Source organism: Hippocampus bargibanti, linkage group LG10 (genome assembly GCF_051943395.1).
Source record: "Hippocampus bargibanti isolate YZ-2025 linkage group LG10, ASM5194339v1, whole genome shotgun sequence".
NCBI lineage: Eukaryota > Metazoa > Chordata > Actinopteri > Syngnathiformes > Syngnathidae > Hippocampus > Hippocampus bargibanti.
Genome location: NC_142743.1, coordinates 19,807,907 through 19,832,906, shown reverse-complemented (window position 1 = coordinate 19,832,906; position 25,000 = coordinate 19,807,907). Strand labels below are relative to the sequence as shown.

Genomic DNA, 25,000 nt, shown 5'->3' with positions numbered 1-25,000 from the left:
GGATTCGGATGGCTGATATAAACTTGTACGACCGCCTCGTCGCATTGAGACCCGTACCAGAGGACACGGCCCACTGGAAATAAAAGAATAAAAGGTGGGGGCGAAGGAATTTGGAAGGAAGATGTTATCCAATGTACAGTGATACCTCCGCATACGAACGCTTCAACTTTTCGCCTCACAAACATTAAATTCACGAGCATATAGTCTCGGCTGACGAACTACTCTTCGGTGGACAAACCAAACCACACGGTCGAACAGCGCAATACAGACCTGGTTTGTTATTAAGTGTAGTACTTTTGCTATTATGGGACCGAAAAAGACCGCACCACAGGCTAGTGTTAAACCAAAGAAGACACAAAAGAAAATTACAGTCGAGCAGAAGAAGGAGATCATCGAAAAACACGAACGAGGTGTGCGTTTGTGTGACTTAGCGTCCAAGTACCAGGACGCCAAGTCGACCATTGCTACGTGTGGCTAAGGGTGTTTCTATGTTGTCTTAGCAACGGTCTCAGGCTATAGAAGAGGTTGAAAAACTTCTATTGATTTGGATTAACGAAAAGCAGCTAGCTAGGGACAGTGTGAGTGAGGGTATCATCGCTGAGAAAGCACGGCAACTTCACTCGGATATCATCAAGAGCCAACTCCATTAACGACCATCACAAAGGTAAATAAAACGACTTTATTATATAGTACAGTTTATTTCTTTAATTACAATACAATAGCACATTTATTATACATAAAATAAGGTATATTTTGTGTAGTTTTGTCATGAGCCAGTTGACAGCGGGGCGGGGCCTCCGTTCCCGCCGCTCGCCAGCTGCTGTCAATTCCCTCCTCATTAACTGTGGACATTTAAACCCGACGCTGGCATCCACCCAGCGTCGGAAGATACTTCGCCTTATGCCAAGCTAGTACGTGGAACTTGTTACCAGTACATTATTTGCTTCGCCCGAGGAATGATTTTAGCCACGAACGCGTTTGTTGTTTGCACCGCGTCGTAGGTTGTTTTGCACCCCCGTGTGCCACTTTATTTTCTTGGTTAGTGTGGTTGGGTGGATTGCCGCCACTCACCCACTAACATTGTCAGTTGTCATTTTGAGTTTGTTTCACGAGTTTTTACCGGGTCCGCGTATTTTCGGACCCGCGCTTTATGTTAATAAATCCTTCGCCGGTACCCACGCCTCTGTCCTGCTCTACTATCCACCGCCTATACACACGTTCCTGCTCGCCAGCTGCCACTGTCGCCGCCGGAACGTGACAGAATCTTCCGACCAACATGGATCCTGCGGACAGTAACCGAATCTTCTCCGTCCTCGCTCAGCAGGCGGAGCAGCTCGGCCAAGTGGTGCCCGCCATCGCGGAGATCCGCCGCGACATCACCCGGTTAGCCCAACGGGTAGATAGACTTGAGGCCAGCGGCGCCTTCGTCGCGGGGGCCGTCCCTCCCCAAACTTTGAGCCGCGAACCCAACATTCCACATCCCGCCCGTTACGGAGGGGAGCCCGGGCGCTGCGCGCAATTCCTGCTGCAGTGCTCCATAGTTTTCGACCAGCAACCCTCCGTATACACCACGGACGCGGCCAAAGTGGCTTACGTCACCAGCCTGCTTGCCGGACCCGCAGCCGCTTGGGCGTTGGCCGTCTGGGAATCTCGGCCGGAGCTCCGAGCCTCCTTCCCGGACTTCGTCGCCGAGTTACGGCAGGTTTTCCATCACCCGGTGAGTGGGCAGGCAGCGGAGTCCCAGCTGTGGATCTGCCAGCAGGGTAGCCGATCGGCGGCGGAGTATTCCGTCGCCTTCCGCGTCCTGGCTGCCGCCAGCGGGTACGACGACCGTGCGCTGCGAGGGATGTTTCGGCGCGGGCTCAGCGCGGCGTTGAAGGACGAGCTGGCTACCCGCGACGAGTGCTCCAGCCTTCGCGAGCTGATCGCCCTCACGCTGCAGCTGGACAACCGGATGCGAGACAGGGCCCGGGAGCGGGCTGCCCAGGCTAATCTCGAGCCGCCAGCAGGGACCCGAGGGGGTGCCCGGACCTTTCCGCGTGGGGGGCACGCGGCCGTGGAGCCGATGGAGATGGGGGTCGAAAGGGCCGTTGAGCGGGCGCCGGAGCGACGCAACACCGGCCCGGCATGCCAGCTCTGCGGCAAGTTGGGTCATCGAGCCCCGGACTGTCCCAGTTGGGGGCTTCCCGGAAAGACCCCCAGTGACTGTAAGTTACCCCGTCCACACAAGCAACGGGTTCCCTTAAGGTCCGCGGGGGGGTTCACGTCGCGGAGACTGGAGCTGGATGCCGTTATACACGGTCCCACCAGGACAATGTCCGTTCGGGCCTTAGTGGACTCGGGTGCCGACGGCTGTTTTATAGACCCGCGTGTCGTGTCGGCGTTGGGGTGTCGGGTCGTTCAGCTGGGGGCGAGTCGGAGCATACTCGATCTCGACGGTCGGTTACTCGCCGAGGTTACGCAAGAAACCGTGCCGCTTCGACTCGTACTCTCGGGCAATCACGTGGAAAACCGGCGGTTTTTCGTGATGCGTTCACGCTCGGTTCCCATCGTGCTCGGGTTACCTTGGCTGGGGACCCACAATCCGGCCATTTCGTGGGACGGACCGACCATTCAGGGGTGGAGCCCCCTCTGCTACGCTCACTGCCTCCGGTCGGCCGCGGGTGGGCCGGCACCATCTCACAGCTACCCTAGGGAGGAGATTAGCCTAGAGGGGGTGCCGCCCTGTTACCACGACCTACGACAGGCGTTCAGCAAGGACCGCGCCCTGTCGTTACCACCGCACCGTCCCTATGATTGCGCCATTGACATTCAGCCCAACGCTCCGTTTCCCAGTTCTCGTCTGTACAACGTTTCCCAACCCGAACAACAGGCTCTCCGGGACTACATTGACTCTTCGCTCGCGGCCGGGCTCATTCGGCCATCACGGTCACCTCTGGGAGCGGGGTTCTTTTTTATCACTAAAAAGGATAAATCGTTGCGTCCGTGCGTGGACTATCGGGGACTCAACGAAATAACTATAAAGAACAAATACCCGCTCCCACTGATTGACTCCGCCTTCGCGTCCCTCCAGGCCGCGACCATCTTCACTAGACTGGACCTCCGGAGCGCTTATCATCTTGTTCGGGTCAAAGAGGGGGATGAATGGAAGACCGCATTTAAGACACCTCTGGGACACTTCGAGTACTTGGTGATGCCGTTTGGTCTCACCAATGCACCCGCTGTGTTCCAGAACCTCATTAATGATGTCTTGAGGGATTTTCTGAATATTTTCTGTTTTGTGTATTTGGACGACATTTTAATTTTTTCAGAGTCCCTTGAGGCACATCGCCAGCACGTCCGGCTAGTTCTGCAGCGGCTGCTGCAGAATCGACTATACGTCAAAGCCGAGAAATGTGAATTCCACACCTCCTCCTTATCCTTCCTGGGCTTCATCGTGGAGCGGGGGCAGATCCGGGCTGACCCAGCCAAGACCGAAGCGGTAGTAGAATGGCCCACACCTACCTCTCGCAAGCAGTTACAACGCTTCCTGGGGTTCGCCAACTTCTACCGCCGCTTCATCCGGGACTACAGCCGGAAAGCCCTCCCTCTCACCCAACTCACCTCCACTAAGACCCCGTTCAGGTGGACGAGAGAAGCGGACGCCGCGTTCCGGCTGCTGAGAGAGGCTTTCTCTCACCCCCCAGTTCTCCGCCATCCAGACCCCAACGGCGCGTTCATTGTGGAGGTAGACGCCTCGGACTCAGGTGTTGGGGCAGTACTCTCCCAACGCTCCTCAGTCGACCAGCAGCTCCACCCCTGCGCCTTCTTCTCCCGCCGCCTCAGTTCCGCCGAAGCCAACTACGACGTGGGCAACAGGGAGCTGCTCGCCGTCGTATTGGCTCTTCAGGAGTGGAGGCACTGGCTCGAAGGGGCGAAGGAGCCGTTCACCGTGCTTACGGACCATAAGAACTTGGCGGTCATCCGGGCCGCCAAGAGGCTGAACGCACGCCAGGCACGGTGGGCGCTGTTCTTAACACGCTTCTCCTTCACCCTAACCTACTGTCCAGGAACAAAGAACACCAAGCCCGACGCCCTCTCGCGGATCCACGAGCCAGCAGACAAGGAAGACCTTGCGGAACCCATCCTGCCCGGCCGCCAGATCATGGGGGCGCTCCAGTGGGAGGTCGAACGGAGGGTCATGGAATCATTAAAAGGTACCCCGACTCCCGATAAGTGTCCCACAGGCAGACTGTTCGTTCCCCAGTCGCTGCGCTCGGAGATGCTCCAGTGGGGGCACGCATCCAAGGTGGCGTGTCACCCAGGGGTGAGCCGCACCGAGCACCTCGTCTCCCAGCGATTCTGGTGGCCGCGGCTCCGCGACGACGTGGCGGACTTTGTTAAGGCCTGCCCGGAGTGCGCCTGTGGCAAGGTCTCCCATCAGCCTCCGGCAGGACTGCTCCGCCCACTACCTGTCCCCCCGCGCCCTTGGTCCCACATATCAGTGGATTTCATCACCGGCCTCCCCCCATCCCGTGGTAAGACGGTCATTCTCACGATAGTGGACCGGTTTTCTAAGTCGGCACACTTCGTGCCGTTGACCAAGTTGCCGTCCGCCATTGAGACGGCGACACTATTGGTCAAACACGTCGTCCGTCTCCACGGGATCCCCACTGACATCGTGTCGGACCGAGGGCCCCAGTTCGTATCCCGGGTCTGGAAGCGTTTCTGCAGGTCCATGGGGGCGTCGGCCAGCCTGTCCTCCGGTTACCATCAACAGTCCAACGGCCAGACCGAGCGGAAGAACCAGGACCTGGAGGCGGCCCTGCGCTGCGTATGCCTTCATCGTCCCTCGGCCTGGTCCATCCATCTCCCGTGGGTGGAATATGCCCACAACACCCTGGTCTCCTCAGCCACAGGTCGGTCACCGTTTATGTCGGCTTATGGCTACCAGCCGCCGCTCTTTCCCACACAGGAAGGGGAGGTGGAGGTCCCGTCGATACAACACCATCTTCGGCGGGCCCATCGGGTATGGAGGGAGACCAGGGCAGCCCTATCACGCACGGCAGTCCGGAACCAGAGGGTCGCGGATCGCCGTCGCCGTTCCGCGCCAGCCTACCAGGTGGGCCAGAAGGTCTGGTTGTCCACAAGGGACCTACGGCTGGCCGGGACAACCCCCAAATTGGGTCCGCGTTTCGCGGGCCCCTTCACTGTGGAGGCCATCATTAACCCGGTCGCGGTCCGACTTCGGCTGCCCGCCTCCATGAAGATCCACCCGGTTTTCCATGTATCTCTCATCAAACCGGTGGAGTCCAGCCCCTTGGCCCCCCCTCTTGCCCAACCCCCCCCCCCCCCCCGCGGATGGTGGACGGAGGACCGGCATACGCAGTGCGGGAGATCCTGGATTCACGCCGCAGGGGAAAGGGCATCCAGTACCTGGTCGACTGGGAGGGGTACGGACCGGAGGACCGTCAATGGGTTCCGCGAACCTGGATTCTGGACCCGTCGCTCCTGAGGGACTTCCACGAGGCTCACCCGTCGAAACCAGGTGGGCCGCCAGGAGGCGTCCGTTGAGGGGTGGGGTACTGTCATGAGCCAGTTGACAGCGGGGCGGGGCCTCCGTTCCCGCCGCTCGCCAGCTGCTGTCAATTCCCTCCTCATTAACTGTGGACATTTAAACCCGACGCTGGCATCCACCCAGCGTCGGAAGATACTTCGCCTTATGCCAAGCTAGTACGTGGAACTTGTTACCAGTACATTATTTGCTTCGCCCGAGGAATGATTTTAGCCACGAACGCGTTTGTTGTTTGCACCGCGTCGTAGGTTGTTTTGCACCCCCGTGTGCCACTTTATTTTCTTGGTTAGTGTGGTTGGGTGGATTGCCGCCACTCACCCACTAACATTGTCAGTTGTCATTTTGAGTTTGTTTCACGAGTTTTTACCGGGTCCGCGTATTTTCGGACCCGCGCTTTATGTTAATAAATCCTTCGCCGGTACCCACGCCTCTGTCCTGCTCTACTATCCACCGCCTATACACACGTTCCTGCTCGCCAGCTGCCACTGTCGCCGCCGGAACGTGACAAGTTTTAACACTTATTTAGGAGAAAATTATGTTATGTTATTATATTATGAACGGATTATTCTCATTTTAATGGTTTCTTATAGGAAATAAATGTTCGGCAGACGAACTTTTCGCCTTACACACACTTTCTGGGAACCAATTAAGTTTGTGAGCTGAGGTATCACTGTAGCTCCTCTTTGCATACAGAATTGTTTAAAGATTTTTTTTTACCCATTTACGACAAGAATTTAGGACAAGAAATTCCAATCGTAAATTGAACAGATGCGGACGGGGTATGTCCTTGACGGGAACAGATCCCGCCCCCACTTTTCGGCAAATAGAGAGCTCTGCTGCTAACACCAAAAATCCACAAACATGGTGGCAAAATGCTATTGTAGTTCTTTTAAAATGAAGCTCCTCAAGTCACTTTGACATTTTTCTTTGCCAGTGCAGAATAAACATGTAAAATCCGTGTGTGTGTGAAACGTACTCATATTCTTGAGATATCCTGATGACTGATGACTTCATGTCGTGACTGCTGTGGTGGTCGTGAATGAGCTCGGGCCGGGGCTCGATTTTGATGAGCTTGTGCAAGTCGTTCCCATCGCCTCGCCCATCTGATGACTTTCGGGATTGAACTAGGCAGAAATAGTCATTTGGAGACGCTCGGCAGGGTTACAGTTAAGACAAATCTCTGTACATATCGCACCCAAAAGCATTCATTTGTTTCAAAAGACCCTGCACCTTGGACATCAATGCGCCTTATGTATGGCAAACGTTGATGTATTTACATGTATATATCAAAAAGGATGGTGTGAAATTGCAAAATCTTGTCATAACAGATCTATTTGCTTTTTACCGAAGTACAGTAAGCGGTGAAGTCATACTGCTCACACTAACTCCAATGTAATTTATACCATGTAATAAATGTGGCTAACCAATGAAGTTGGCCTTGGAATACTTTGCTCTTTGGCTTGTGTTAAGGAAATTATCATTCCCTAACTTTCATGAATTTTATATGCATGTATGCTGCCTGCTAGTTGTTTTTGAAACGCATTCAGCACAATTTATGGGAAACAAAAGCTACATTCAATGACAAGGTTTTTGTATATTGGCAATACGATGATGAGTAATGTATTTTCCGGTGTGTGTATAAGGCCCACCAGACTGTATAGCGCACCCCCAATGAATGGTGTACTTTCAAACCTTTTCCACATACAGTATAAGGTACACCGGGCTATACGGCGCTTACAGAAGAGGCTGGGGTAACGTTATACCCTCGTTAGACGGTGGTACATCAAAGAGAATGTCAACAAAACAGCCGCCATAGCTTTCTGTTTTTGATGTCAAAAATGAAAATAGAAATTGCAGAATAGTATAATGTGTGGTTCCGGGTTGAGTGAACGCTGGCGCGTGTGGCTGCCGCTGCTCACCCGCAGAAAAAAAATATCCTGTCACTGGAAAGTGTCCTTGGGAGTTTTGAATGGAGCTTATAAATGAAATGTATTATTATTATTATTATTATTATTATTATTATTATTATTATTATTATTATTATTATTATTATTATTATTATTATTTTCTCCATTTGTATCCGCTCAAAAATATTCCAGGGTTTTATCAGAGTTATCAGAATCTTCCTTCTTTAAAACATTTATGTTCCTGAGAGGTTTTCATGGAATATTTTTGCCTTAAAATTTACAGAAATAAACACATTGTGTTTTTCTTGAAGTACAAAACACAAAAACAAGCAAAAATGCCAAATATTCTATTTCTAATCATTGTGCCAGAAATGGAAAATAATTGCGAAATCTAGAAAAAAATCCATTTTGCAAAGTAATGTTAACAGATTATTGAAATGAAACACCATTTTAGATATCCCAGCATGGACCGCGCACTACTTTTTCTACAGGGGGAAATGGAGTCAGTGGCTGCTGACAGTAATTGCGAGACCTGTTGTGCCTTAAAGGACAACCGACGTCTCCGGACAAGTTGTGTCCATAATTTGTAAAATGGCTTCAAATGACTTCTACTGAGCGTATTTTACAAACACTCCACCGCATATCTCTACATTTTACGTTTTAAGACTTGCACTGAATATTCCGGAATTCTTGTTTTTGAGTTGGTGACGAAAAAAGGACACATTGTAGCAGTCCTTCCATCACGTCAATGCATTTTGCTATACTTTGGTCTGAAAACGTCATGTAGGACCAAAAAGAGGCAGAAGAGGGTGACAAAGCTCCATGTAAGGAATTAATCAGCCTGTGGAAACGGGCTGATTAATTCCTTACACGGCTTTGTCGCCATTTTCTGCCTTTTTTGGGTGCGACATTTCCCACCCCTGATGCTTCAAAATGACACTGAATAAATTCTTTAATCGATTGCAAACATGTATGCTTTCTTCTTCAGAACTATTTGAATTATATTCATAACTGGACATCTTGCCGTGACACCACGAACATGGGGGCGGGACCTTCTGAAACTGGCCACTTCCGGTTTCAACTTGAAGTACTTTTTAGACACTTTAAGTCATTTTTATTGGTGTCTTGCATTTGACTAAAAATCATCCTGCGTGTTTTGGGTATTTTAGATGCTATAAAACGTTTTTCTGATGTCAGTTAGGAAACAAAAAAGTGACGTCGGTTGTCCTTTAATATTACTTCACATATATAGTGCACCGGCATATAAGGCGCAGGCTCATCTTTTGAAGAAAACAAAGGCTTTTGGGTGCGTCTTATACACCGGAAAATACGGTACATTTTTTACGGTTAAAATTCCATTATATATGAGTGGAAATGTTGCCTGAATGAATGAATGTGTGCATTTTGTTTTAGAGAATGCCCAAAGTAAATAAAAGCAACAAATGAGAACTCACCTGTCTTGTGGTCTCCGTTTCGATGGTGATGATGACGATGGTGATGATGGTCATCGTCCGTCGTAACAGGTGGGCTCACCATTATGGGCTGGTGCAAGTGGAGAGGGGAGGGATACAGGACGGATAGAGGCACCATGACCGGAGAAACCATGACCCCCGAGCTCTGGATAACGCCGGAGCCAGCGCCCATCAGAGGAGCCACCATGGTGGGGTACGATAGCGAGGTGGCGGGCGGCGGGAGCGCGTGGGACGGCGAGGGGTGACGCTGGGTCAGCTGGGGGGAGCAGCGTGGGGAGGCACGGCTGGCGGTGCTATAAGGCGACGGCGGGGTGCTCCGCGAGGAGGCCGGGGAGGAGGCGGATGAGCAGTGAGGGGAGGACGAGGAGGAGGTGGCGGAGGAGGACGAGCGCTTGCTTAAGGACAGATCAACCGGCTCCATCTGGGTCTGCGATGGGTTGCTCGCGGCGTGGGACTGGGCCAGGGCCTGCATGTGGCTGCGGTGGTAGACGTGGGCCGGATGGGAGAAGATAACTCCGTACGGCTCTGGCGTTTTTACCAGCGATGAGTAGAATGACTGCCAAAAAGACGAAGAGAGGATGCAGGAGAAGGGAAAGGGAACAAAAGAGCAGAGTTGAACATTCCCGCTCAGCACGGAATGCCGGCGAAAACAGGCTTCTGCCTCACAAACAACGACAGGCAGCCAAGAAACGTCAGCAAAGTTTCACTAGGGAATGTCTGTCAGAAGCGACCGCTGATTAGCCCGCTGCATGGCGGCGTGCGCGGCCATTGTATGCAAATGTCCAGGCTGTTTGTCCAGGAAGAGTCGGAATGTGGGAACTGGGCTGTCTCGGCACGTAGCACGAGTCCGGGTCGCGATGTGCGGGCTATTTGCTACATGGCATCAAAAACATGCTCAGGCATGATACGAACACACAAACACACGCCTTACCGTCTCCATGTCTGTCTTCAGAGGGTAATCATACATCAGCATGGCTGCAATGGCCGAAAGCCTGCAAAAGCACAACACAGACATCCATATATGAAGACACTTACAGATAATCTTGGTTTCAAGTAAGGACATCAAACAGATGATATATGGCAAGCCCATCCGCCTCAGAGTTCTGAGGTCGAGGGTTCAAATCTGAGCCACGGCCTTCCTAGTGTGTTTTTTTCCCCCCAGGTATGCCATCTACTTCAAACGTTCCAAAAACTGGAGGTAATTTTCAAGATTAAGATTAGCGGTACAGAAAATTGGATTGGATTAAGCTTTTTTGTCTCGCGACGTAGAAATTTACATTTCACCGCAGCAAAGTGATGAAAGTAAGAGGAAAGGAAAGGACGAAGTAGAAAAATAATATACAGGATCTGGTGTAAAGGCAGCCACTCTCGCGGCACCATTTAAAAGTGATAAAACAAATAACAAATATGCATGGATAAAAGTATTAAATAAATGTATTAAATATTCTCAAGGCTTCCCTAAATTCATAACGGCCCCTGGAAGGAAACCGTAACTGCAATGTGGATCCCTTAATCTAATGCCAAATAAGTGTGTATAAAATTCCTTGAGCATCAAGATCACATTTTTTTGTTTTTAACTCATTCACTGCCAGACAATGTTCTAAAATGTGTCCACTCCAGTGCCAGGGTTTTTGTCATTGTCACTCAAATTCCTGGACACACAAAATATTGAGTTTTAGGACTACATCAACATACAATACGGCGTTAGAAACCTTAGACTCTCTTCTTTCATCAGAAAGAAATAGTTAATTCCTGGATTATAGGGGTCTGGAGTTATCTGACCTTGAAATGGTGGTGGATGTACAAAATACAATACAATATCGCTTTAACAACAGCTGAATCTGTAACAAAGCGCCAACATGTAAACAAAGAGTAAAAAAAAAAAAAAAAAAAAAACATTGCCAGAGGTCTGACCAGCGCTTTATCGGCACCCCCCGCAAGAAAAACCAAAACCCGAAATAATCTGGGAATGGTGCTCCACGTCACACTATTCAATTCCCGAATAAATTTGGGAATGGCAGCGAATGAGTTAATATGAAGATCGTGTTTGGTCCCGACAGTAATAAGTAATCTGGGGTTTACTCACGATTTCAATAAATAATAATAAAGAGTATTTATGGACAAATACACCAAGTACACCTATCTGAGCGCTTCGGTGTTTTGTAAACTGGCGTGTCTTCTGTTGTTTCTTCACCCTTTTCCCTTGCCTTCATAATCTCCCTCTGAAGTTTTGACAGCAATTCTATCACTAATATACACCAGTTCCTTTCCCGGTTTGCCCCTGACTGCAACCCTTGCAATGGAGATTAGCTGCACCCCCCCAAGTAAATCAGACCGGCATGAAATGAAACGTAGCGAGCAAACTAGGAGAATATGCACACAAACACCTAGCGGAAGCACAAGGACTGGTCCGAAATAAGTGTGGACATGACCGAGAATGTACCTTCAAGGTGTTGTGTTTGTGTGACATGATCAAAGTCCATAGCCGGGAGACAAGTTAGCCTTTAATTATTAACAAACGGTCAAAAACCCAGGCCCTCACACCCATCCAAAACAGGCACACACACAAACCTACACACCGGGAGTCCAGATGGCAAACAGACCAATGGGGGACGCAGGATGCTTTGCTCGCTGGGTCAGGAAGGGTGTGAACGTGACGACAGAGGCCGCAAACGTGGCGCGGCTCCGGAGAAACAAAGGGCGAGCAGTCAGGTGTGGCTTGTGTGTGCGTGTGTGGGTGCATGTGTGTCTGCGTTCGAGAGCTGCTTTGTATTGTGTTGCAGTTCAACTGGAGTTCAAGCAGTTGTTGGTTTGTGGTTGCCAATCAGGTGACGTGAGGAGCACAAACAGACTCGTTTCATGGCGTATCTGACGACATATTCAAGGGCCTCTCCCCTTGCGACTGTTTGGACAACGCTCAGCTCGAGTGTGATTTCAACAATGAGGAAATTGTTTCAGGTCAACCATATTTTTACCACTGTGTTTGTCCTTGCACCTATTCATGTCACGCTTGTTCTTTTTACTTTGGCACAGACACTCTACATAAAGAAATACTGTATGTTGCTTTGTTGAGTTTTGAGTTTAAAAAATGTCTGGGTGTCACCAAAGCTTTTGTCATGATTTTCATAGGGCTATTTTACAGTGTTTCTACATTAACTCATTCACTGCCATTCACAAATTTATTCGGGAATTGAAAATATGACATAGAGCGCCATTCCCGAATTTATTCGGGTTTTGTTTTTTCTTGTTTGGGTGCCGATAAAGCGTCGGCCATGGCCTCTGGCAATGTTTTCCCTTCCACAAGGGGGCAGCATTTCCCTTTTTTCCATGTTAGCGCTTTGTTCCAGTTTCAGCTGTTGTTAAAGCGCTATATAAACCAATATGTATGTCTAGCATTGTATTTTGTACAGCCGCCCGCATTTCAAGATCATATAACTCCAGACCCATATAATTTAGGAATTAACTCTTTTTTTTTCTGACGAAAGGAGAGCGTCTAAGGTTTCTTACGCTGCATTGAATGTGTATGTAGTCCTAAAACTCAATATTCTGTGGGTCCTGGAATTTGAGTGACAATGACAAAAAACCCTGGCAATGGAGTAGACATTTTTGCACATCGTCTGGCAGTGAATGACTTAAGAATGAACAAAAACAAATGTAGTAAGAATTGTTCAGCCTTGAAATATGTCGTCTACTTCTATGTGTCTAGGGTGTTTCAAACTAGTTGGGAGTGTTTTTCCACGTTTCGTAATCCACTTTCCCTGAGCCCTTTTCTCCAACTACAGGCCTAAATATTAGGACACTTTCAAATGTCCCCTTCAGAAAGTGAAAATGGATTTTGGGGTAAGTTGGGGGTGGAGGGCTATAAAATAGAGCAGACGTCTGGGAAGACTTCTAAAAAGTTTTTGGAGTGTGTCGCGGATTCAGGGCCGCTGCTCTCATTCATCTTAATGCTTTCGAATGGCCTCCAAGTATTTTCCTACCTCTTGTCCGGTGTTGCATAAATTCATAAGTGTGTCAAGCTGTTCTCAAAATTAAATAGATAAGAATAGCAGTCTGAAAATCCCTCTTGAGTGCTCTGCATTCCCGAAACTCCTCGAAAGACACAGACAGTCGTCAAACATTTCCCCCACACGCATTTCATGTCCTCAAAAGTTGATTTATGCTCGCAGGGTTTAATCTTCTTGTCAAAACACGAAACAAACGCCACAAATTGACAGTGACAGATGTGAGGACACACGCAGGAGTTCACTTTTGTGCGTATTACATTTAGATTATATTACAGTAAAGTCTCGTTATATCGATATCGGTTATATCGATAGTACTGCTTATTACGATACTATTTCTATGAACGCAAGGAGAAAATTTACATGCCGCAGGATCGGATATATCGGTAGTCCGGTTATATCGATATTTTTTCCGACTCCCGAGAATATCGATATAACGAGACTTTACTGTATTTAGTTGGCTAAGCATAAACATAATAGATCTTATCAATTATGATTGTCTCCACAGAAGTGGGAACGAGGTATAGATTACCGCATGACGGGATACAAACTCTTCTTTGAGGATGTATCACAAACAGACGAGTCTGAAACAGGAAGTGACCAATACAAAACACACAAGACGTGAAAGACGCAACATCAAGTGAAAGTGGCATCCAGGCAGGATAAGCTACAAAATAACAATAAGCAGCCACGCCAGTGCCAAGATTGACCAAGTCAACCATGAAGTGGGAATCAGATATCCAATTCTTGCAAACCAGTTGCGTGGTAACATTTGTGTCTCATGATCATTTTTAAACAACATCAAAAGAAATGCTGAACTTTGAATTATACACGTGGTAATAACATGCATACTGTACATGGCACTTTGGGCACACCTGCAAATCCAAATGATATGTTGAAAATGGGATGCGAGTTGACTCACGATGTGTTCACGATTGTGTCAACCTTAGCTGGTTGCCAGCCAATCGGAGGGCACACAGAGACGAACAACCATCAGCACTCACACCGAGGTACAATTGTAAGTGTTCCGTTGACCTGACATGCATGTTTTTGGAATGTGGGAGCAAATTGGAGTACCTGGACAAAACCCACACAGGTACAGGGAAAACGTGCATACTCCCCACAAGGACGCCAGAGCTGGAATCGAACCCTATTCCTCTGCGTAACCCCTCAACCAACAGGCCGCCCAATTCCGACAATGAACAAAATTGGGAGGAAATACTATAAACATCTGGACGTTACAACCAATGACAAGTCGTCTGTGCAGGCACTCAGTCGTCCAGGAGTGGTCCATCGATGAAAAGGTTTCTTCAGCCGTCATCGGCACTTCTTTACATTTCGCTCCTCATCCGAACACACCAAAAAGAAATAATCAGATTAGCTTCAGGGAGGAGTCCACTGCTCCCCCAACCTTATCAGAGCAGAGGTCTGGAACTACCACCTCTGTTCATTGGGGATATATATAGGGCCAGAGTTACCAGCACAACTTTAGTTCACTGACAAAGCTCTTCGGATGAGGAGCACCAAGAATAAAAAACATTTCCTCAATAGATATTTCTCTGACGATGTCATTAAAATCTGAGTATTATATGTCAGCACGAGTTAGTGAATAGGTCCCTAATTTCATCGGCTGACCTAGTTTTATTGACAAACATTGTATGAAGGAAGCCTTTTGGTTTCGGCTCAAATTTACCAAGTGGAATTTGCACAACATATCACACACACACACATAAACACGCACGTAGTTGAGGTGCCTACGCCTACTTTGTAAATAGAAGTAGACTACCTGGGCACTCTTAGTGCGTGTGTGTGTGTGTGTGTGTGTGTGTGTGTGTGTGTGTGTGCGTGTGTGTGCGTGTGTGCGTGTGTGCGTGTGTGTGTGTGTGTGTGTGTGTGTGTGTGTGTGTGTGTGTGTGTGTGTGTGTGTGTGTGTGTGTGTGTGTGGAGATTGGTCAGCAAATATTGGCACGTTAGTTCAGTGGAGCTACTGTGTGCTTAACCTTGCAAGACACGTCCCACTTTTAGCTCTTTTCTACCCGAACGTGTCTTCTTCTACACCCCCTCGACGGCCGCTCGTTTCCTATTTATCGGATTCACACGATCTCCACTCTCCTCTGACTCCATGAATGATAAAGAACAACATGACTGAGGGAGGAAAATATTGTGGTTTGAAGTCCCTGGCTACTGACTTAACCACATGCACACAGATACACACACACGCACACACACAACAGGCACGTACATACACAATTGTTCAGTGCACACAACCACACACCACGTTTCTGCTTGCTCAACAGAATAGTCACATTAAATCACTAAAGGCCTAAATTAAAACAGACATGGACACATGCTCATGCTCACACATACACAGACACACACACACACACACACACACAAGGGGGCTTGCGCGTGCATGCTCTAATGGCAAAACTGCTGGAGATGATGAGATCACCAGAGAGAGAGAGCACAAACCTCCAGACGACAGCTTTGTCCAAGAAACACGCCACAACTCACATTTCTCCACATTCTTTTTCGTCTTCGGAGTCTTTACGGACTCATTTCCACTCTGAGCTCATTCCTACATTAACACCCCCCCCCCCTCAAACACACACTCTCTCCAACTCAATCCATTCCTGTTACCCTTCAAGTACGGAACTGATTAGCGCTGACTGATTAGGATGTTAGCTGCATGACTCATCAAAGTGGTGAGGTAACATCAGAGTCGCATTTATTTGCACCCCCATGTAGTTGAAATTTTATGTTTATATGACAACAACCTTAGAAAGAATTATTTTATGTATTTTTTACTTGACACGTAGACAACAATACTGCCAAAACGATCGCCATTCACAAGAACTGAAAAACAACAAAAGAGAATGGGGTTCATACACTGTTGGGCTTATAAGCAAACAAAGCTACACAGTATACCAAATCAACTTCTGGTCCCACAGAGAGTATTTAAAGGACAACCGATGTCATTTTTTTGTTTCTTAACTGACATCAGAAAAACGTTTTATAGCATCTAAAATACCCAAAACACGCAGTATGATATTTTTAGTCAAATGCAAAATACCAATAAAAATGACTTAAAGTGTCCAAAATCTGCAAAAAATTGAGCTGCGAATTGGGTATTTTCAGAAAGTCCCGCCCCCAGTTTGTGACGTCACGCCAAGACGTCTTGCATTGCTAGTGAATCAAAACAATGGCTTCAGATTTGGAGAATATGCTTTCTTGTTACACATCCAGTGATGAATATGATTCAAATAGTTCTGAAGAGGAAAGCATACATGTTTGCAACCGATTAAAGAATTTATTCCATGCCATTTTGAGGAAACATTGGGGAGAAATGATCACCAGAAAAGAGGCACAAAATGGTGACCTCCTGTGGCCACCTCAACACAAGGTTTTCAGACCAAACAATACAGCAAAATACATTGACGCGATGGAAGGACTGCTACAATGTGTCTTTTTTTTCGGTCAGGGGGCGTTCCTTTAGTGACGTCACATACATACTCGTCACTAACTCAAAAACAAGACTTCCTGAATATTCAGCGCAAGTCTTAAAACGTAAAATATAGCTATATGCGGTGGAATCTTTGTAAAATACACTCAGTAGAAGTCATTTGAAGCCATTTTACAAATTATGGACACAACTTGTCCGGAGACGTCGGTTGTCCTTTAAGGGTACAGCGTGTAAAATAAAGTGATATATCACGGTGAACTAATAAAATGCAATGCACAGGCTGGCAGCAACTCAGAGAGACCTCACGTCTTAAGTCTCCCACCAATTTCCTGAGGTGCGATAAAAGCAAAATGTCACCTGAAATGACTTCTGCTATTGAGCAAATACCTTTGCAAAAGTTTGTCAGCCTTCGGGTATCCGTAGAAGAAAGATGGCAATGAAACATGGTAGCCTACTATAGTGGAATGTGCGCTCAAAGTAATATGATTCGCGACAACAATTACATCGGAAAAATGTTTGTTGATGTGACAAAACGTATTTTTTGGGCATATTATTAAAATTATCGATGAAAAGGTTTCTTCAGATGTCATCTGTACTTCTTTGAAGGTGTCGGACGTTTCGCTCCTCTTTCGAAAAGGATCGTCAGTGAACTAAAGTCGTGGCGGTTACTCTGGCCCTATACATATTCCTAATGGACAGAGGTAGCGGTGGCCAGAGTTACCAGCACGACTTTAGTTTGCTGACGAAGTTCTTCGGATGAGGAGCGAAACATCCGACACTTTCAAAGAAGTACAGATGATGGCTGCAGAAACTTTTTCATTGATGGACCACTCCTGTACAACTGAGAGCCTACACAAACTTATTGAAATATGCCTTTTTTTGAAAAAGTGAAGATTGAAAAATATTTTTTTTAAAAGATGACTGATTTTACCACATGAATTATTCAGAAGCACTATTTAAAATATGGATGCCTTTGCAAATTGCGAAATCACTAGGGGAGAAAAACAAGACTATTTTAATCTGTTTTCCATCAAAAAGGGCCACCTAGTGTTCAGACTCCATTTCATGATCCTCCAATGACCTTCTTCTCCGTTATTATTATGATCATCTCCCTTATGAACCCCTTCATCACCCCTCGCGTGCCCTGACTGACATTAGCATGGGGCCCCTCTCCCTTGCAGAACAGGATTCTCTGGAGAGCCAGACACAGGGGGGCCATCAGTCAGGAAAGATGAGCCAAAACCAGTCCAGCCAAAACCAGCTGACATACGTCGACAAATGCGCACTGTTTAAGTCGTGCACTCGGCAGAGAGGTGAAGTTTTCCAGAGAACAGCGGAAGCCCTCGCACTGTTATTATTTCCAAACGGTGTGATGGGTCGGGGGCGCCAAAGAAGAGAGGGAAGCCAGAGAAAGGGAAGAGAACAAGGGGAGGGTGCTTGGTTGGGGGCTGCTGTGGGGCCTGTGGTTTCCTGTCTCCCCGTAGAAGAAAAAAAAAAAATCACCCCCCTACCTAAATAAGAGGAGTGGAAGAAAACCAGAAAACAGCCCCTCTGACCTAAATGATGTCAAACTGGTCGAAACGAGAAAGCAAATATGACAAAACTCCCATCAACCTCAAACAACGGGAGGTAGTATGTGTATGTGTTTGTGTGTGTGTGCGTGCATGTGGCTGTTTGTGGGAGGCGGGAAGCGGCAGATCCGGTGGTTTGAGACGCAGGGGTTGTGTAACAGCCTGTGTGCGTTTCAGTTTACGGGCCGTCTGAGTGTGCTCACTTCCTCGGCTACTTCACCGAGGATGACCAAATATTCAGCAGCCACTAGATTAATGTTTAGCTCTTATGTTCCACAAGACGTGCCCTTTGAGCAGTGTGTGTGTGTGTGTGTGTGTTGCACTCACACATTTTGTTCCACGAGATAACAACAGCATGTTGATTCAAGGAAAGAGGTGCAGGGGTGGTTGGGTGGGTGGGGTACTGGGTGTGTGTTTGTGTGGAGGGGGGTGGTGGCCCTTGAGACAAACTAGTGTCCAAATAATCATAAATAACTCTCCTTAAAGCTCCGCCAGTGCTCACAAAAGACAATGAAGTCAGACAAATAGGCTGAGGTTGCCCCGTTACACTCATCTGCCCCCCCACCGCCCCCCTCCACGTCCTCTCTCCTCTCTTGGTTCTCACTCGTTGGCCTCTAAACAGGATGAGGGCTTCATATGCCAAGAGGAATGTGTGACGCAAGCCTCAGCCTTGAAACAAAGCACAGGAAACGCGGAGAGACACATAGCCAGGAGATTGGGGGTGCGGGGGACAGGCCTTTCTGCTAGGGAGGCAATGCAGCGAATCAGGTGACTAACACACCTGTCACCTCACACCGGGGACTCAGCTCTCCCACTTTGTCCATACTCCAGACTTTGGCATCATTTTCACTCCAAGTGACATTGCTATACATGCAGCCTTATGTTTTCAAGAATCATCGGAGCAATTGGTGCCTTGCTGTGAAGGTGAGGGATCGAACCTAGAAACTTTCCGTCGCAGGACATAGATCAGGGGTGTCAAACTGTAACTGCTATTTTCCACTTCAGTTTAAACCGGGTAAAAATTATTACCCAAAGGCAAATGAACATTTATTTAAACATCAAATGGCAAAACTTCAAAAAGCACGGCAGGTACAAAACCTGAGAATCGAACCGTCGATCCTTAAACCCCTGTGTACATTCACGCCACTTCTTCATAGACGGCACATTCGAATTTCATTATTAAAAAATCCCATCAGAAGGACACATATTCTAAACACCACAGGAATCGAACCTTCAATCCAATCACAATGAGGGAAAAGGCACACATCTCACACATGCCGAGAATCGAACAACAAATCCCACGACGTCACAAGTCCGAAAGGACACGTGGTTAGATATACACATATTAAAAATACGACAAGAACAACAAAAAACACAACAATAATAATAACAATAATAGTAATAATAATATAATATTAAAATAATGTAATTTCCAACGTGAATGAAATAATAGTTATGTCCTTTTACATGAAATTCTATTCCACTAAAAAAAATTGCCTTTTGTTCTCAATTAAATGAACACATCGTGGTCAAACTCACCTTTCGGGGAAGTGGGAGCCGTCTAATTGCTGGAAAACAACAGGGAACTACTTTCTCCGCTTTAGTCCACTGCAATGTGAGTCCTCTTCTGCGTCACTCACGTGAAAACAAGCCAGTCAACGCCACGAGGTGTTGTCTACGCGCCGTGGGGGCGAAAACTTCTCGAATTTATAAAACACACTGACTTACTCGCTTTGTATTTTTGTGTGTGTCGTGTGTACGTAGTGTAGAAACGACTGCTGCTGTCACATGATCTACACTCTGTTTTCTCCGTGGGGTCGGACCGCTGGGCGGGACTGGGGCGGGGTGGTCCACTTCATTGTGGGTGTGCGTGTCTGTGTTGTTTTTACTTTTGATCAATAAAATGATTTTGCATGAGGAAATCAATTTTCTAAATCAGTTATTCTATTTTAATTTTGTAAAATCTATGTTTTGACCCATTGTGAAGTCACAGGAATACACATTCTATGTTAGCAGCCTCTTATATCGCCATCCATTTCATTTTACAACCACACTATTCGCATTCCTGGTGTGTCTTTGTAACTGGCGCCAATATTGTCATTGGCTGCCATGACAACAAAAAATATAATTTATTTGGTCATGTTTTTTTTGTAAAGTAGCTTAGTGTTTCTTTGTGAATCTTCATACTTCTGTTTTTCTTAAAATCCTCATCAATACTTTATTTGGAATACTTTGTCATGGATCACTTCCGGTTCCGTGTTTTGTTATGCGAGACAGAACAACAGAAATTGCGAGCGAAATCGCCAGAGAAAGAGAACGATAAAGTCAACGTCATTAAAGTTTGTCTACTTTCGGTTTACAAGGTGCACACGGTACGTTATTACCGTAATTTGTATTTATAAGAGAAGGTACTCTTGTTTCTATTTATAATTGTATTTTATTTATTGTATTCTATTTGTGATTGTATTTATTATAGTACGTAGGCTGGTGTGTGACTGTAAAGTGTCCTTTAGATTTTAGATGTCCTTTATTATTATTATTATTATTATTATTATTATTATTATTATTATTATTATTATTAGCTTATTAGCTTATTTATTATATGTCTTGTCGAACATGTTGTTGAAAACTAAAATACATTTAAAACAACAATCAACATTACTACAATAAGTGTTCCACAATAAACGTTTTTGGACATCAGTACTAGGCGTCATCCTTGACCGGGGTAGATACAGTACACCCTTGATTGGTCCCCAACCAATCACAGGGCATATACACATAAACAACATTCACATCCACATCTTAGTACAATTTAGAATACCCCCAGACTCAATGAAATTGTTGTGGTAATTACTTTTGCCATTTTCAAATGTCCATCTACATATTAATTCATCAATTTTTCAAAAACATATCCTCCTGAGAGTCACAAATCTTATCTCGGAGAGGATTGACCTCTGCTCACTACTGACTTGTTGGATAATAACAATAATAAGAGAGCCGGTGCATGTCCTGTGATTCATTGGCAACCGGTAGAGGTTTTTGTCAGATGGCATAAGCTTGCTTTCCCCACCCTCCTTGTTATCATAACAAGGTGTTTTGAAGATGGATAAATGGATACATGAAGAAATCATTTCAAAGTAATTTTCCTCAAGTCTCAAGGGGATTAAATAGTGATGAAAGGCAAGTGTATCCTGCAAAAGCCAGACAGACAGCCACTTGTGTAACAAAGCATCACATTAAGTAGAAGTGTTATTTATTGTTGTTCTTACCACTTTAATCTTTGTACAATTGACATATATTGAGTGCGTACCTTCTTCAAACACATGCTGTGGTCTATATGGTAGCATTTGTTATCACAGTTCCGTACGGGCCGACTGGAGGACTGAGACACCTGTTATGCCTCGGATGATTTACATGTGAGTATAGGAGCCTTTCAACTCTAAACATACATCCGTATGGGTGCATGGAGCTCAGTCAGCATGACAAGTGGAGCGTTACGTGAAGAGAATGAGACAAGGTAAAGGATTGCAGTGCAGGATGAAGTGTCGTCATTCAAAATGGGTTTCTGTGTCAAGCATGAATCAGACGGAACGCAATGTGCTACACTCCAAAGTACACAACGCGTTATAGGATCACGTTAATTTTTGCTTTTATCATATCCAAACGTTTTTCTCTGGATTTGGAGTCAACATCAAGGCCCTTGAGCGATCTGGCACTCGTCATTTTCTGCAACCGAAGCAACCTTGTCCTAATTTTTGCTTCTGTTGAAAACCGAAGATCCTGAGCATTTTCTGGGACGCTACATTTCAGTCCAGATGCCTCAAAATGACACGCACATAGCTATATTTTACGTTTTAAGACTTGCGCTGAATATTCCGGAAGTCTTGTTTTTGAGTTGGTGACGAGTCCGTATGTGACGTCACTGAAGGAACGCCCCTGACGGAAAAAAAGGACACATTGTAGCAGTCCTTCCATCACGTCAATATATTTTGCTGTACTTGTTTGGTCTGAAAACGTCATGTTGCACCAAAAAGAGTCAGAAGAGGGCGACCAAGCTCCATATAAGGAATTTCTCAGTCTGTGGAAATGGGCTGATTAATTCCTCACAGGAGGTTGGTCGCCATTTTCTGCCTCTTTTTTGGTGATACATTTCAATTGCAAATTCAATTTGCAAATCAATTGCAAACATTTATGCTTTCCTCTTCAGAACTATTTGAATCATATTGATAACTGGATCAGTAACAAGAAAGCATCTTGACGTCTTGGCGTGATGTCATGAACAAGGGGGCGGGACCTTCTGAAACTGGCCATTTCCGGTTTCATTTTGATGTAGTTTTTAGACAATTTAAGTCATTTTTATTGGTGTTTTTCATTTGACTAAAAATATCAGCCTGCGTGTTTTGGGTATTTTAGATGCTGTAAAACGTTTTTCTGATGTCTGTTAGGAAACAAAAAAATGGTGTCGGTTGTCCTTTAACGTTACTTTGCAAGGTGGATTTTTTTTTCTAGATTACATTTGTAAAACCTTTTTGATTCACTGAAGCTGCGCCTCATATATGGAAAAGGTTAGAAAACACACCATTCATTGGTAGGTGTGCTTTATACACCGGAAAATACAGTGCATGTTTCGGTTGCAGTCCTACTTTTGAAAAGCCTCTAGTTCATTTTCGCATGACTTTTTGAATCTCTCCAGTTTCGAGCTCATTAGTGGCAGTTTTGGCCAACTTTAAATCATTTTTATTGGTGTTTTGCGTTTGACTAAAAATATCAGCCTGCGCGTTTTGGGTACTTTAGATGCTATATTTTTTTTTCTGATGTCAGTTAGGAAACAAAAAAAATGGTGTCGGTTGTCCTTTAATGTAATGAGGTTTGAACAGCTGCCAGGTCACCAGAGATAGGAAATAGAACCATTCTTGTCCTTGTTTTTGACAGAAAACAAGGTGAAACTGAACAAACGGCACCTCTGCTTATTGCAACCAAGTGACGCATGTCATTCAGGCTTCAGCGTGTCAAGACACCTGTCATTCACGAGTGCTTTCACACAAATAACGGAATTGAGCAGTTTGATTTGAAATGTTTTACTTTGAAACATTTCTCTGGATATTTTGCTCACGCTCAAGTGTTGTATTGACACAAAGAATGCTTCCCTGAGGATTTGCCTTTGGGGAGGGTGCAGCCGGCGCCTGGTTGGTCTTTAGAACGCAAACGAGCTGAGACTGAGACAAGAGCGGTTTTGCAGTTAAATCCACTTTGTCTCAGTTGCTTCAAGACATGATAAATCAACCATCATTCTCACTCATTCCACAGTAACACTTTTGACATCGTGAGTAAAATTAGCAAAAAAAAAATAACACTTTTGTCGCAAATGTGGAAAAAGCAAGTTAGTTAATTGGTTTAGAAGACACCTTTGTCATCCATAAAGACCAGTGGCGGGCCATGCATGTCAGTCCTAGGCCTTCAGTAGTGCTACGTCTGAATCAAGTGTGGTGTGATATTACTACACATTAACCAGAGAGTTGCCGTTACACAACTTGTGTAAATAAAAAGAACTGTACATAGTGCAAGTATAATACCCCAGTAGGATAAGAACAACATGACAATCTGTGGTTCAGTTGGTTATCACAAACATCCAGTGACCAAAGGGTTAACGGTTTGAATTCGAGCTATGACTGCCTATGGCTGAAATTTCTCTCAATAGTCCTGGCAGGTCCAGCTAAAAACTAAACAAAAGTGTTTTGATTGCGCTTTTACGATTGGTCTTGCAGGCGGGCGACTTTCTGCATGAGTTCTTCGGGGATTTCCTTCTTGCCTGACTGACACTTGATTGACAAATATTTGAAAACCGTGACAGGAATCCCGTCAGGTGGCCTTTGTCCGGCGCCACTCCCAGTTCCTAGCTCAATTTGCCGTCCAAACCACATGATCGTTAACCTGCAAAGTGGTCTGGCCTCCAACTAAACTACAATGGCACTTAAAGGACAACCGACGTCACTTTTTTGTTTCTTAACTGACATCAGAAAAACGTTTTATAGCATCTAAAATACCCAAAACACGCAGTATGATATTTTTAGTGAAAACAAAAGACCAATAAAAATGACTTAAAGTGTCCAAAATCTGCAAAAAAATGGAGCTGCGAATTGGGCATTTTCAGAAAGTCCCGCCCCCAGTTCATGACGTCACGCCAAGACGTCTTGCATTGCTCGAGAATCAAAACAATGGCTTCAGATTCGAAGAATATGCTTTCTTGTTACACATCCAGTTATGAATATGATTCAAATAGTTCTGAAGAGGAAAGCATAAATGTTTGCAATCGATTAAAGAAGTTATTCCGTGCCATTTTGAGGCAACATTGGGGGGAAATGTCTCACCAAAATGGCCACCGAGCTGTTGTGAGGAATGAATCAGCCCGTTTCCACAGTCTGATAAATTCCTTCCATGGAGCTTGGACGCACTGTTCTGGCGGCTTTTGGGTGCAACACGAGGTTTTCAGACCAAACAAGTACAGCAAAATATATTGACGTGATGGAAGGACTGCTACAATGTGTCTTTTTTCGGTCAGGGGCGTTCCTTTAGTGACGTCGCGTACGGACTTGTCTCCAACTCAAAAACAAGAGTTCTTGAATATTCAGCGCAAGTCTTAAAACGTAAAATATAGCTATATGCGGTGGAATCTTTATAAAATACGCTCAGTAGAAGTCATTTGAAGCCATTTTACAAATTATTGACACAACTTGTCAGGAGACGTCGGTTGTCCTTTAAACACAAACAAACATGACCAGGCACAAAATATGCATTGGGCAAAAGTACCCACGGTGAGAATCTGATAGTGAAAATGTAAAATTCAGGATAGATTTGTGGTTGTGAGATTCTTCTAGCTGGGTGCACCCTGAAAAGGATGGCGCTACGGGTTTCTGTTAGTGTGTGCGCACGAGCGTGCGTGTGTGTGTGTGTGTGTGTGTGTGTGTGTGTGTGTGTGTGTGTGTGTGTGTGTGTGTGTGTGTGTGTGTGTGTGTGTGTGTGTGTGTGTGT

At 46.0% G+C, this 25,000-nt stretch overlaps 1 protein-coding gene across 2 annotated transcripts in view; it reads right to left on the bottom strand.

Moving 5' to 3' along the window:
- The window catches only part of klf3 (Kruppel like factor 3 (basic)), a 25,607-nt gene extending 5,851 nt beyond the window's left edge, over positions 1–19,756 (bottom strand). The window contains exons 1-4 of one of the 2 annotated variants that reach the window (XM_089006172.1): positions 19,511–19,756; positions 9,865–9,925; positions 8,916–9,489; positions 6,531–6,678 (exon numbers count right to left, since the gene is read on the bottom strand). In XM_089006172.1, the coding sequence (XP_088862298.1) occupies positions 6,531–6,678; positions 8,916–9,489; positions 9,865–9,906 (764 nt within the window). In that variant the 5' untranslated portion in view covers positions 9,907–9,925; positions 19,511–19,756. Of the gene's footprint in view, positions 1–6,530; positions 6,679–8,915; positions 9,490–9,864; positions 9,926–15,409; positions 15,433–19,510 lie in introns of those variants that run through there. The other variant, XM_089006173.1, reaches the window with a different exon arrangement.
- Between the last annotated feature and the right edge of the window lie 5,244 nt (positions 19,757–25,000).